Source organism: Harpia harpyja, chromosome 13 (assembly GCF_026419915.1).
Source record: "Harpia harpyja isolate bHarHar1 chromosome 13, bHarHar1 primary haplotype, whole genome shotgun sequence".
NCBI classification, from domain to species: Eukaryota; Metazoa; Chordata; class Aves; order Accipitriformes; family Accipitridae; genus Harpia; species Harpia harpyja.
In genome coordinates this window covers 28,470,964-28,486,655 of record NC_068952.1, presented here as the reverse complement: position 1 = coordinate 28,486,655, position 15,692 = coordinate 28,470,964, and the positions used below count along the sequence as shown (strand labels likewise).

The 15,692-nt window shown below is 44.0% G+C and overlaps 1 protein-coding gene across 1 annotated transcript in view; it reads right to left on the bottom strand.

Annotated features, from left to right (window-relative positions):
• Positions 1–14,863, bottom strand: part of SRD5A2 (steroid 5 alpha-reductase 2) — a 29,120-nt gene extending 14,257 nt beyond the window's left edge. Inside the window, exon 1 of the mRNA XM_052806526.1 lies at positions 14,503–14,863. Coding sequence (XP_052662486.1) covers positions 14,503–14,786 — 284 coding nt within the window. The 5' untranslated portion in view covers positions 14,787–14,863. The remainder of the gene's footprint in view (positions 1–14,502) is intronic.
• Between the last annotated feature and the right edge of the window lie 829 nt (positions 14,864–15,692).

Sequence of the window (15,692 nt, the reverse complement as noted above, 5' to 3'; positions counted from 1 at the left end):
TTTGCTCTTTTATAGCCAAGAAGGTAAAGTGAAGCTAATAGAGCAAAGGAGATATGTCCTCTGTACAGATCCCTGTTGAAATCAGTACCATCCCATACAGACCCACAGTTTGTCCTCAGACACTGCACAGCCAAGTACGGGAGTCCAGGATGTACAGCATGATAGACATTTTGTCTAAAAAGCCAAATACTAATACTTGTAACAGCCTCCTTGACTGGGAGTGCTATATATCTGCAACAGCAGGAGGCAGGACTCATTTCTATATTTAACTTAGGTAATCCTATTTTCCTAAAATAGGTTTGTTGTGTGAAGGAATTAACATAAATTGGATATATTATAGGATAGGGACAGTAGCAGCAGCAGGTGTCCCCCATCTTGACCTTAGTAAGATTTTTTACACTGTCTCACCTGTTAATCTTATAAGTAACTTGGGGTTTCCTGGTTTAGAGGATGTTATTTTAAGTGGCTGCAAAAGTGATTGATAATTTATATCAAGGGATAATTAACAATTGTTCACTATCAAACTAGAAGGATATTTTGAGAGAGGTTCTGCAAAAGACTTTTCTGATACTAGTCAGGGTTTTTTTCATGACTGATATGCCTCCAGGGAAAAAAAATAATATTCCTAATGTTTGTGGCTGGCACAACTCTGGGAGATGCTGAGCACATCAAGAGTGAGGGCTAGAGTTTACAATAATCTTGAAATATTGGTTTTGTAGTTTTAAAACAGTACATTTGATTCAGTAAAGACAATGGCATAATACTACACTTGGGTAAGACTGACCAAATGTAAAACACAAGCTGGAGAACAGGCTGGATAGTAGAGGGAGTGCTGGTAAGTAGCAAACTGAGCACAAGCTAATGATGTCAGGCTGTTGTGAAAAAGGCAGAGGTTAAAATGTAATGTGGGAATGGGAGTGCTGTTGGAGACACCAGAAGTGATCTTTCCCCTTTGCATGGTGTTAATAGGAACTTAAATTATACTGTGTCCAGCTGAACTCTGCACTTCAAAGACAAGGACAAAGTGGAAGCAGCCCAGAGAAAAACAAGGTGGTCTAGGTGGTCTAGGAAATGTGACATGTAAAAAGACTGAAGGACTTGGGGTTGTTTAAGCTAAGTGAAAACCAGTGAAAGACATTATAACAATGTACAACTGTATAAAAAGTTGCTGCAAAGAAGAAAGGAGTAGAACATTCTCCTTGTCTACTGGGAACAAAATAAGAAGTAACAGGCCTAAACAGCTGTATAGAAAATGCAGCTTAGACATTAGGGAAGGACAGAGAAGCACTGGAACATACTAGCTGAAGGGTTGGAGGAATCTCCATCAATGGCAATTGCTAAGGACAGGCCAGACAAATGTCCATCAGGAATGAGAAGAAAATTTGAGGACTACACATGGCCAGGAACTGGCTGGGAATGGGAACTTGGAGCTATCTTGGTAAGAGAGAGGCTCTGACAAGAAGCCGGGGCACAGGAACAAGATCTGGAATTAGCTGAGAAAAAAAACTAGCATGAGCAAAACCTCTTGCCCAGGCTGCAGACTGAATTCAATGCCAGGCCAGCTATCTCAGTTGAAACCGTAACTAAACTTGGTCCAGATTTATATTTGTATGAGGATTAGAGGACAGGACAAGGGTCAACAAGAATAGGTGGATTGTGGTGACGACAAATGTGCAGATCTCACGGTGCTTCATGATTACCTCTACTATTTGATAGTACCTGAAGGGCAGCAGTACTTAAAGATTATGAGAATATTTGTTGTTTTATCTAAGCAATGGTGTGTCAAAGGCTTAGCCAGCCAAAGCATATTTTTCAGCAAGGTATCTCACTCTTTTCTTCTCCAGAAATAACCACTTGATATTTATGAAGACAGATCATTTTGTTCCTATTGCTAAACTGTGGGTGTCTGCCAAAAGCATGAAACGTGTGCCAGAGTAACTTAACCAGACACTACGCTATGCACTTCAAAAAGCTCACTGCTCCACTGGAGCAGAGAGTTCAAAGAGTTCACAGAGGCTGAGAGTGTGAGGAGAACAAAAGGACGCATCTACATGCAAAATGGTACAAAATCCAAGGATGCACAAATCTGTGCTCTTACAGCTGCACTTATCAGAGAAAGGGTAATTATTTTCCAGAAGTGGTCCACTTGGGGCTGAGAAATGACCAAAGGAAGCCTGACATTTGGTAAGCTCTCCCTCTCCAAAGCTAGATCTTGGTCAGACCAACAGACACTAGACTCTACAGTTGCAAGACGCATTGCTAATAGTCTTTAAAATACTCTTAACTGGCTTTTTCTACTCCAGTAATTCCTTCTTTTCCTCTTTTATGCCTTAACTTCTACTCTGTCTCTATTTTGCTCTTCCAGCCTTCCAGACTTTGTCCTTTCTTTGTCCTTCCTTCTTCAGATTCTCACATCCTTTATGGTTCTTTATGTGTTTTTTTTTCCAATTAGGAGTTGTCCTTGTCACTGCCCTACCACTGCACTCTGCCTCTCTTTCATTGTAGTTCTTTCACCTTTGTCCCTCTCCCTTTGCAGTTACGACTATGTATCTTTAGCAACAGGGCTCCTCTTGGGCTTCCTAACAGGTCTTTGTTCCCTCTGCAGCAGCTTTTCTGGATCCTGTAGCTGGACAGGACTCAGCAATGACACAGGATTAGTATGGTTTATATTGACCTGTACATGAAAATACATCACACTTCCTCTACTATTTAATTCCACATTCTGTTGGCTTTGCACTGCCTCCATAATGTCATGTTTCAGTAAACTACAAACTCTTTGCATAGTTGGGACATATAACAGCATTGATCCACACAGCTGCTGCAATACAAGCTGGCTTTTTGTTCCAGAGCAATGTTGGGCACTTGTGGACATCAGGGGAGGTGCAGACCTCCTGGGTTTCCTCTCCCCCAAGTGCCCATGCAATTGGTTTGTGTGAGGCAGGAACAGGCAAGGTACTTGGTGGTAGAGGGTTTCCAGTGCCAGTCTTTAGCTGGGGTGCATGTCCACCCTTGGGGACCTGTAAGCACGTGTTCAGGATCAGAGGGAGCATGCTCACTACTCCCACGCACAGCGAGCAGGCTCCCAGCTTCTTTGCTGGTCAGCCCAAGCAGCCGTGTCTGGCAGAGGGGGTCACAGAGCAGGACCGATGATTTGGGGCTATAGGAGAATGAGATACACACCTAAGGACACAGGCGCATGAGGTGACAGCCAGCTACAGAAGTCTCACCCTCAACACGTGAGACTTGACACATCTGGGTTGTTTATTCTGCTACGTGAAGTAGTTTGAGATTGTAAGCTATGTGTTGCTGTAAAAAAAAAAAAATAAATCTGTGAGAAAACTGAGGTTGTAAACTAAAGCAGTTTCTCTCTAGCTCTGTTTTATAGATGCTTGTGCAAAAACAGTCTTAAGTCGTGCCTCTGCTGAGAGTGCTTCTTTCACCATGCAGCAAGGTAACGGTAGAAGGATTTTTGACCATTTCACTACAGTCCACAGAGTTCAGAAGTACATCACTGGGTCATCTTCTTCCTTATTTGTTACTGTGCAAAGAAATGCTCTAAGAAACTGAAAGATTGAGCAATAAACCTCTGCAGCAATTTAGGCCTGTTGTGTGTTGGGAAAGTCTTCTTCACAACTGAAATGGCCAGAAACACTGCATACATTTTTTTCCAAAACAGTAAAAAATGTTAAAGCCGAAAATTATAATTTCTAAATCCTTAGGCTCACATTTCGAAGAACATTGGTTGAAATGTCTTACATTTGGAAAGGTAGTAATCCAATTTTCTTCTGAACCTGTATGAACTCATGGCATCCGTGGTAGTACATAGACACAGAGAGGAACAAAATTTGAATTGGCCAGGTCAGGTCCTGAGTTTGTGCTCACATTAAAATGATCAGAGGACTAAATGTCCTCTTTTTTTCTAAGGAAAACTACTACCATTGGCTGACTCTGAGTCACAGTCATCTTTGCTCTCTCCCAAAATGTGTCAAAAGATTTCCTAGCACTGAAAGTTGCTAAGTGAGACACTCAACACATAGAAAGTGTCAGTATTAAAGTGTCTCTTGATGTCTGGATACCGCCCTCTCACATCAACTCCTTTTCCCTTTCATTTCTTCTCACTCTTGCCCCACCTTCTGCCGTAGCTGTTTTTAACAGTTCTCCTACTTGTCCCTTCCTGTGCTACTCTTTTTCACCTGACCTTTTTATCTCTCCCCACCTTCTAGCCCTGACTGTAAGCCTCACAGTGCTTTTAACTCCTCTGCATTCAAGACAACTTGTATTTTCCTAATCCATGCTGCCAGAACTCCAGCTAGGAGGCCACTTCTTCCCTGTTGAGTACCCTACCAGCCAGAAATGCATGAAGAATTCTGCTCTGCCCCTACAGTGCTGGCCTCGACAATACTTGGCTGGATTGGAAACTCACACACTGTGGTCCTGCTTATAGCCTCAGATGAACCAGAGGAACTGCTCTGCATGAGCAGACTCCAAAGATGTTAGCTGACAAACTTTATGTTTGAACAGATACAAATGCATTTCTCAGAAAAAACTCTGCCAAATTTAAATTGCTTTTCCTGGGAACAGCCAGAGACACATCTCTACACTTCAGTAACCTTAACCCAGGCCAAGTTTGAAAACATGAACACTTTAATGATTCCTTTTTTAAAAAAGGATTCTAAAGAGAAGCAAAAAAACACAAAGAACTCAATAGCATAATGTAAATACAACTATTTTGTCCTCTCCTTCATTGTTCTCAGGAGCCGCGAAAGTTTCAGAGATGCACATGCATTGTCCTGCCCCAGATGTGTGACAGGAGTCACTGGAAGGTGTGCTTAGGACTACACTGTCCAGAGGTATTTTCATGTGCATCTCTAGCACTAGGCCACGCTAATGTGACTACACTGCTTTGAGTAGCCCAGCTAGCTTATTCAGAGCTCTCTTTAGACTTCCTGCCCCACGCCAAATGATGCCATGAAGGCCTTGCTCAAGGGGATTTGGCTTTCTAGGAAAGCCGCCCAGCCAATCTTTACCAGTACATCAAAGCACTGCAGGTCATCACTCTGCCCCAGGATCTGCTCCAGCATAGTCCTGCCTGGGAACTGAACTGTTTCTTAACATCTTTGATAGGCAAACCCTCTTTCTCTTGTAGACAACACATCTCTTTGCAGACAACCTTGATACAGTGACATTTTCCAAAGACATTTCTGTGAGGCAGTCTTCCAGCATGGGAAGTGTTGGATTAAGTTGGTTAACTCTAGCACAGTTGTAAGCAAAACAGCATCTTATATATGGCAAAAGTTGACCGTGGGTGTTGCTACTCTATTATGTGTTTATAAAGAGTAATTAGGAAGGAGGAGCTCAAAACCAACTTCCTTCAAATGTGACCTTTTTTCATTGTTATTGCAGGTCACATTTTGATGCACCTTTCTAGGAATGGTGAAACTTTCTGCCCATCCTTAGGTATTAATATGGCAGCAATTGATGTTTCAAAAGTTCACAGCTAGATAGAATTTAGCTGGGTCTTAAAATTAATTTGGGTCTATAGAAAAATATACACATTTTTCTTCTTATCAGTTGACTTTTCCTATCTTCCTGCACTGAATATTTTAATCCAGTTTTAGTATTAAATTTTTTTTATGAAATGATTTAATTGCTATTGTTGTATCTACAAGATGTTCTAAAAATAATTACAATGTCAGCTGAGTGGTCAGCACAGATTAACACAGCTCTTCTGTTCAAATAGTGTAGATGTACATGAATTTAATTATTTGATCAAACTCACTAAGGATCACCCTACCGATCAATTCACTTGCCACATTTAAATTAACATCTAGAGGGAGAGAAGGACACTTCAAGGTGTGTAACTTAAGAATAGTCTGTTGACTTATAGTTTGAAAGTATTTATCGTAATTCTTCTTGACCAAAATGACTTTAATTTTGAAGGACATACCAAGAATATAACTTACACCGAGGGAAACAGGTGCAGTGTCTGGGATGGACATTTATCTATAATCATACTACTAGGAGGTTATTTCACAAATTTTTATTCTTAACTGAGCTCCCCAAAACTGGGAAATGACCTAATTGTATAAGCTTTTGAGTACACAGAGGGGCTTGTGAAAATTTGTCCTTTTGTCAAACTATATTTATTGGCTTAGTAAAAAAGTGCTACCTCCCCCCACAATGGCTGCTTCTCTTACAATAGGAAGTCAAACAAATAGACTTCTGGACCTTGAAAGAGCAAGGTCCATAACAAATTTCCCACTGTGCATATGGAATAAACCCTAACACTTTCCCCTTGCTTTTTATATCCTACTTAAAAGAGCAACCCCAATAAGGGAATAATACAGACATCCCATGATTAAAACAAGTGATTTCCTTGTTTGGTAAAAGCATTATTATTTTTAAGTAAAAACATTTACTGAAGCTCCTGTATATAATTTAATCTTTTTTCTCTCTGTCTTAGTATAGCCCTTTATAACTCTGCTTTTCCAATATCAACAGCAGGAATGTGGTAATGCAAATCCAGATCTCTACATCCTCATCAATCTTACCAAAGCTCAGTGGAGTTTGGTGCTCAGAATGTATCTTCCAACAGTGCTTTAAACTCCCAGGATGTCAAGTGTTGTAACTTCCTCACTGGGCCCAAACCTCACACAGGTGAGGTCAGAGGGGCCTACCTGTGCCTTGGTGACAGCCTCCTGGCTGGGACTTCAGGTCTCTGCCCAGGGACTGCAATTTGAACAGCTCTCTGCAGAGCAGCTGGGACTGAGCACCCACCAAGCCCTTCTGTATTTATCAGTGACAGGCAAATAGAAGTGACAGAGAAGTTTTGGAGCAAACATGAATACTCCTTTACCTATGGCTCTGCTCCAGGTAGCAGAGATGGAACAAAGAGAAAAAACTTCAGTGACATGCTCTGCGTGTACTGTGCGGTGTGTACTTTACTTCTGGAGGACAGAATAGACATTCCATGTATGGAGCTCAGGCCAGTGGACTGACTGCAAGACAACAAATATCGTCTGGAATCATAAATTGTAATACTGTGCAGCACACAAGCATACAAAACCTTCTTGAACAACCAGAGTAGGGAATTATGGCCTTAGGTGGCACAGTAGGAGCGGTTGGTATGATGGGGAATGGAGAGCAGGAGCATGGCACACAATAATGCTTATCTGGGAAGAAAACCTGGAGTACAAATACAAAACCAAAAAGGATTGTAAAGCTGCCTGGTAATGAAAAAATAGCACAAATGAATTGACATCAGATAGAAATATACTGTTAACAGGCATGTTGTCTTGAAAAGAAGTGAAGAAAGATAAAAGTCTTAAGTTATCTTGGCAGAAATTCTTCCAATCCAAGAGATAAAAGGAAAAATTATGTGGGTACACTTTGGGCTGGGCAAAAACCATAGGTTTCTGTAATGTCAGCCCACTTTCCAATGGGAAAGGAATGTAGTGCTAATAGCTAGGAAGGCAATCAGCTAGTATTCTATTTTGAGAGCATAATTAGGAAGGTATTTAATAATGCTGGAGGAGACTGCAAAGAAGCAAACTCCATACCAGCACTGGGAACATGAACATTTTACACTTCTGTGGCAAAGCATACAAAGAGATATTTTTGTTGACTATTCATACATTAATTTGAGGAACCTGGGTAAAAATAGCAATGAATCTAGTATTTTCAGTGAAGAGAAGAATTTAGATATTAGCATTACTGAAACGCACTGGGATGAATCACAAAAAGTTAACCTCAGTGACTGGGGAGCAAGGAATGCACGAAAAAGGCAGAACAAATGGCCAGCCTCTGTTGGGGATATAGCTACCAGACCTGGAGTTACTGTTAAGTCCAAAAGGGAGGAGAGAGGACACAAATGTATTACTGTGTAGCTGGTGAAGGGCAAAAGGAATCTGGTTAGGGTCTATTGCAAAGCATTGAGGTGAAGCAAAACAGAGAATAGCATTTGTTACTTGTCAAATACCTGCATGTTGTGTATTGGGAGATTAATGATAGAGGTTTCATGAGGCCAATATAAAAATGTCTTTAGTTATTGACACTTAATGATGGTAACTCTCTAGGACAAAAGGATAAAATAACTATTTCTATGGGGGAGAAAAAATAATCTCTGGATTGAATCTGGTGATTATATGGTCTGATTATATTCACTATTAGCAAGGAGACTACCACTTAGAAATATATAGCTACACTTCAAACTTAATCTAATCTCTCTGTTTATCCACTTCTTGTTTCAAAAAACATAACTAAAACTCCTCATGAACTAATACAGAACACCTCTAAAAATTATGAACAAATAAATGACTCTCACATTTGGGGCCCACACCCATCTGCATTTCTCTGGAGGCTTGAGCTGCTTTTCTTACTGATCACAAGTAGGCACACCTACATAAAAAAATGACCAGCATATCCAGGTAAATGTTGCACCTGCCTGACCAAGCAGGCAGTACAGGTAGACTTAAAAAGGGACTGCATTCTGCAGAGCCTGGGGAGAGGGAGTCTTTTTCTTTCTCCCCCCAACTTAGTTTTGGAGAGCGGGAAACTGGACAAAAGAAGTGTAAAAAACTTATGCAGGGATATTGTTTTCAAATGCTCCTGGTTTCCCATTCTTTTGCCATGAAAGCCTGCTTTCCCTGATCTTTTTAGAAAGATGTCAATTCATAGAAAACCAAGTACAGGTACACCAAAAGTCACCTGCAACCAAAGGGGTTTGGGGATCCAGCTGTGTCTGAAAGAGCAGCCTACTTAATGCCTGTCAGATTCACCTGAGCGCACTTCAGAAACTGAAACAGCAATTACTTTTTTTATATATATACTAACAGAGTAAAAGATTATGGTTTTGATTGGAAACAAAGTTGCAAGAGAAGATAGTAATAACTAAATGTAATTCTAGGTGGTACTTGAAACTGAAATGCCTCTTTAAATTGCTATTATGGGCAGCAGACTGGGGACCAAATGCAGCATCCTGCCTTTTACACGAGTATCTTCAGCATTAGCTTTGTAGGTCAGTGAGACAAGGCCTCAGACAGGGGGACCCCCTGCCACTGTGCATGGTGGCATCTCCTCTGCTCCCTCGCCACTCTTTCTCACTTCTAAGAGAAATGCAGCATTAAGGTTCACATGGAATTTGATTGCAATGGCTTCCTCTCATCACCTTATATTTGTTTCCCACCTTGGGTTTTTGAAGCTGGACTGCAAAAGGGAAATGCAGCAAACAGGCTTCTGCCTGCCACCTGAGGGCTTCAGCTGGCGTTCTCACTGTATTCCTTAACTGGCACAGCCCCTCTAGCAGGAAAGGCTGTGTTACAAACTACATTTCAAAGCAAAATACTTCATAAGTCATTTATCACAAGAAGTATTCCTGCACATACATCTCATGCCACTCGTCATTTTCAGCTCATGGCCAGCTTTTCACAGAGATTGCATATACAGATGGCAGACTTGGCATTCAGTGGTTTTCTCACTTTCTTCCTCCTTTTCTCTGTCTACCCACCCCATCAGTGTTGGAGGCCCTACCATCACAGGCCCTACCTTATGAAAGTGAAGAAGCTATGAGCTTACCTAAACCAGATGTGACAAATTCATATTTTTATAGGATGTTTGCCTTAGCACCATAGAGCATTTGGATTTGATTAAATTCACACCATGCTCCAGTAATAAAGTGCACACTGAGACATGAAGAGATGGCTAAGGATAGCAAAGAGGCAGGGGGTGGGATTGGGGATTCCTCCCTTTCCTTCCCGAAGTAGCAGTGGCAGCAGCAATCTGCCTTCAGCCCTTCATGAAAGCCTCAAGCAATGCACCATCTTGTGCCTGCCACAAAGAGAGAGGCTGCTGCCTAGTGGTAGCAGAGAAAGATGGAGAGCATACTGCTGTCACAGTTCACCACAGGCTGCTGGACTGCTGCTCCTGGCTCCATCCACCTCCTTCTTGCATCCTCTCGGGCAGCAAATCCTTGTATTGGCCTGCACTAGGGGAGGGTTGGCTCTTTGGCCAGCAGTTGGTACCCAGACCATCTCCTTTCTCTTTCAGTAGCAGGCTGGATGGGAGCACACCACCTGCCAGACCTGGCTCACGGGGCTCCACTGGGCAAGCAGAGAGGTCCTACCAAGTCCTTGTCAATGAGGAGCCATCAGCATTAACCCAGGGAGTTTCTAGAAAAGGATTAGAGTGGTCCTTACAACACTGCAGCACATTCCTCAACAACCTGACAATAAATACAAAATTACCACTGATAAAGCTGGCATATGGCACAAATTCTACACAACTGGTGAATATCAATGTGGGTAGGAAGCATTACTGAGCACTAAGCCCATGCAGAAAAGTTACTTTAAAACCAAGCAAATATAGCCATACAAACACAAACCATTCGTAAGGAATGGTAGATTGTAACCTTGGTTACAATTGTGGTTACACCAGCTCCAGGGTGCTCAAAGTAGCCTGGAAACACAGGGCTTCCTAGCGTGACTCCAAAACAAAAAGCACTCTTCCAATCTGTAAGCATGGAATTAGCATATGACAACAGGAAGGTGATGTTGTCTCTAGATATGCTACAACTCTGGTATTGTATTCTACACCCAACACTCATGTCTTCATTTTAAAATGGATATAGGAAAAGAGGAGAGGAAAAAAGCCACAGAAATTATCTGAGGACTGAGAGAAAAAAGTGTCTTGCATTGAGGGCCTTCAGCTGTGGTTCAGTGACATTATAAATCTGGTTTAGGATACCTCAGATCAAATAAAAAATGTTGCAGCTACTTGACACCATGTCCAAAAGCAGGACAAATTAATTTTGCTGATTTAAACCTGTTCCTAAATTTATAAAAAGGTAATTTTATCCTAACCAACTTCATGCTGGATGAAGTATCATGTGTCTGCACCACTCTAATTCTATGTCACATCAGGTAATGTCTGTTCCCCTCTAGCTGGCATAAATCCACCATAAAAACATAATTTCAGCATAAACACCATATCATGTGCAGTAGCTAATTCATCAGAAATATGATCATGTGCTCCCATATTCTCTGGATCACACTAGTGCAGATTGAGGACCTGACAGCTCTGTAACAAGCAAATCGAAAGATGATATGATTACTGTATAAGTGACATCATGGTAAGAAAATACTAAAGGATACCAAGGAGGGCTTTAAATTAGGACAGAGTGAGAAACAGCAAGCACCACTGGGAGAAAATCAAGGCCAGTCAAATTCAAGCAAGACATTTTAAACACGTTGTTTAAGTGATAGTAAAAGAGTTCAGAATACTACACTACCAAAGAAAACAGTGGATTCTCCATAGAAAATGATGGATTCTTCATCTTCTGGGGTCTTCAGATCAAGACTTGAAGTTACTCTGAAATACATGCGTCAGTCAAACACAAGCTACTGGGGCAGCACAGCTGGCCATAACATATAGGAAGGTGGAATAGCTAGCATAGCAGTCCTTTAAAAATCTATGTTTCTCCATTATGGACTATATTTATATTGTCCTTCTGAGCATACCTCTAACCAAAACTTCCCTTCCACATGCATGTTTGGTATAATAGATGAGACAAAATTAGGAATGAAAAAAGCTTCCCTGTGGAGAGAAAGAAGTCACTAAATTATGCAACAATATATGAAGAAACTTTTCTCTGTTTCATACAAACATAAAGGAACACTTAAATACAGGTGTCAGATGATCAGTTGTACAAGTAGGAGTGGATTAACAAAATACATTTTTAAGTAAAAGTAGAACGGCTTTATTAAAAATTTTAAAGTCAGAAAAACTGCTACATCCATTAAGTAAACGTAATTTTATTATTGATCAATTGTGTGTTTTACACATTATACTTGCAGTCAAGTTTAATCATGAAAGTATTTAAAACTTGTTAGATTATTTCTAGTAAAGATAACAAATTGAAAAAAATATCAAGATAAAGTTTGGCTGTTACAGCAAAGTACTGAATCTCTTTTCAAATACTATATGCCAGTGAAATGCCCTAACCCAGTGTGACCAGTACCCCCTGCTTCAAACCCCTGGTAATATGGTTAGCATAACCAATGCCATTTTATAAGGCAAACAGCCATAATATGTAAGCACGCTGATCACATATCACTCCCTTCTTCTTTCTACCCCTTTTTCAACATTGCAATAAGACGGTTTGCCCACCAGCGCTGTCGCCAGGATGTGGTGGCACCTGTTATGGAGCAGGGAAGCATAACAGCCCATGAGATGCTGACTATAAAATCCAGCAGCTGCAAGTGGGCTTAGATGGGAACCGCTGCTGGACAGCAAACCTCGTGATGCCCCAGTGGTGAGGGACGCCTCCATCACCGTCATCTTCTTCCTCTGAGGACTAACTCATGTTCTTTTAGCTAAAGTCTGAGTCCAGATTACAATTACTGTATCATGCACTGATTATTAAGAACTTGACCTGATCTGCAGAGGGTCTAGGTAGCTAAAAAGTCTAGGTAAATAAAAAATCTAGATAATAAGAAAGCTACGCAAATTATTAGAAATTCTGTTTAACTGTAAGCTACACTAATTGCTAAAAATTCTGCGTAACAATAAGCTACGCTAACTGCTAGGAATTGTAAATAACAATAAGCTATGCTGATTTTTAAAATTTTTATGTAATAATAAAGCTCCGATTATAACCATAACCCTGTGGCCACTGGTCATTCTACCAAGGACACCTCAAAGAACCTGCCTGTCCCAATAGCTTCAGGTGACACCAAGAAAAACTCCTAATTTTTGATTTTTGTTGCTCTTTCACATAAAAATAGAGCACTAATATTTAATACAAAACATTTCAAATATTAATTGATTCAGTAGAATCTCAGAATAGCTTGCATGAGAAGCGGCTGCACACTGTAAGAATAATACTGGAGCAAGATGCAGTATTAGAAACAAAATTGTTTGTTATACAGACTTGGTTAAAATGAGGGCTTTTATTTTTACAAGGAAAAAGTATACTCCGCCCACAGATAAGACAACCGTCAAATTATTTGGGAAAGGAAATGTATGAAAACACAGTGCTTCTACCTAAGTCTAGCAGTAATGCTGAAAAAGAAGCCAAATATATATAACAAATATATCACTAACATAGTGGTTTAGCACATTAAATCATTCTCTGTTTTAAATTTATCTACAACAGCCTAGAGTTTCTATCCCTAAACCGTCTGTAGAGATACTGGGGCTGGATTTTCAACATATTGATTTTGGTTGAGTTGCAAATAATAACTTCTGATCAATTATTACATGAATGTCTTCTATTTCCAGGAAGCAAAATAAAAAACAGGAATAGGAATTGGGGTAAAAAATGGCAAACCAAGTCAGAAAAAGTTTTGCCTCAGAAGCTACATAGCTCTTTACCACGTAATGGCATAACATTGCCACATGCACGTGCCATTTGTGAAAAGCCAGTTTTTTCCATGAACAGAGAACCAAAAGGCAAATTCCTCATGAAAGAACTCCATAGAAAATGGAAATGGAGCAGAAGATAAAATACACTCAGCTGACTATGTCAGAAGGTATATTCTGGTGATATATTCCAGAAGCAAGTCCCACTGACTGCAGAACCAGGGGACAATTGTAGAGCTATGTCACTTGAAAGGTATCACCAACAGTGGGTCAAAAGTCTACTTTTTCTTTGAGGTCCTGATTAGTAAATACAGAATTAATTAGAGTTACAGTGTTCATTGACATCTGATATGACAAAGTTTCTAAAAAAAAAAGAAAAAGAAATGAGAGAAGAGGGAAAGGAAAGGATAAATTGGTACTTTGGTAGTGAAGTGGGAATGACGAATTGAGCATAAAGAACAAACTTTTGTGTTGTAGTACAGAAAGCCTGCAGTGACTTTGGTTTTTCCTGTGCTAACTGCACAGCAGTGCGGCTCGTTCAGTCCTTGCTCTCTCACTGCTGTAGTGGTTTTGCATTCGGGCCATCCTCACGCGTGTTCCCACGGCTTGCTTTGGCGGCCGGCGCTGCTCCCGGCGCTGCAAGTGCTGCGCTTCTCCTGCCCGCAATAAGCGCTTCGCATGTCCCTTTACACAATATTTGGATTAGTTTCATCCAAAACTTTGCTCCATCTTAGCGAAACCTCGTTCTATTTTTTTTTTTTAAGCTAGAAATCCAAAGCGTACACCCTCTCCCCTGCTTCGAGTACCACCTGCTCCTTCCCCCGGCGGCCAGGACGGGGCGGGGGTGGAGATGCCGACCCGACCGGCCCCCACGTTTCGAGCAAAGCCCGCGGCCGCGGAGCAGCCGCTCCCGCGCCCTCCCGCCGGCGGTCATTAGAAGGACCGCGTCCGAGACGGAAGGGAGCGATGCTGCGAGCAAGACCTGCCCCAGCCCCACCGCCCAGCCGGCCCCGGCTGCGCCCGTTCCCGCAGCTTCCCCCGTTTCCCGAGGAGAGGCCGCAGCTCTCCGCGGCCGCCGCTCGCCCCCGGAGCGCCGCGGGCCGGCGGCGGGGCGGGGGCGGGGGGAGCCCTGCCCGGCGGCGGTACCTGTAGAAGTAGTGCCAGCAGAAGAGGCAGCAGAGGAGGCGGCAGCCGAGCGGCTCGAGGCGGGGCGGGCTGCGCAGCGCCAGCAGCAGCGCGGGCACCAAGAAGGAGGGCAGCTCCTGCAGGAACCAGGCGCAGCGCGCCGGCAGCCGGCCCCGCGGCCGGCACAGCCGCTCCTCGTGCTTCCCGTAGCGGGACGGCACCCGGAGGTACAGCGAGAGCTGCAGCAGCGCCAGGGCGCCCAGCAGCGAGCTGAGGGCCAGCACCAGGCTGGGGAAGCACTGCATGCTCGGGGGCGGGTGGGGGCGCCGGGCAGCGCGGGGCACCGAGGCGAACAGCCCTCGGCCAAGCGCCGGCCCCGGCCTTTTTAGAGCCGCGGCGGACACCCCGCCCCGCCGCGCTGCCTCCCATCGCCCGCGCTCGTCAGAGGGCGCAGCCCCTCTCGCCGGCGCGGGCGAGGCGCCCCAGCCCGCCCCGAGGGGAGCTGCCCCCCGCACCCCGCACCCCGCGGGGGCCCGCTCCGGCCCCTCCCTCAGCCGGCCCGGTTCGGCCCCGCGGCCCGGTGGCGGCCCCTCCGCCGGGCGCGGCCCAGGGGCGGCGGCGGCGGCGGCGGTTGGCGGGCGGCGGCTGGCGGCCGTCGGCGACCAGCGCGAGGGCGGCGGCTGAGGGGCGCGGGGCGCGCGGGGGCGGCGCGGCGGGGCGGCCGAGGGGCGAAGGCGCAGGCCGGAGGTGTGGGTGCGGGACTCCCAGCGGGAGGCAGTTGCTCCCGGCAGGAGGGGAGCGGCGGCGTGTCCGTCCCTCTCTGCCCCGGGGAGGTGTTGCAAGGCTTGGCTCATCGCGGCCTGGCGGTCCCACCCCCGGTCGCTGCGCGACTTTTGGGTCACCGGGCACGAGGCTCTGTGCAGGCCGTGAAACGGTAACTCAGCCTGCAGTGCTTCTGTCACCGCAGATGCCACGCCGTGGCTGGCCCGGTGATCGGTGATGTACTGGCCGAGCAGCCTTCGGGTAGCGGGGAGTGCCGCTCCATTTGCGTGCCGGTGGAGAGTAAAGGCAGAGAGGTGCTGAAGGCCAGATGAAGGTTAGCAAATGCAGATGCCTGCGGCGGGACTAGGGAAACCCAGTCTGAAACCTACTCGTCTGACAGCTCCAGCTCATATTTGGCACAACTGGACCATGCTTAAACTTTTTAAGTA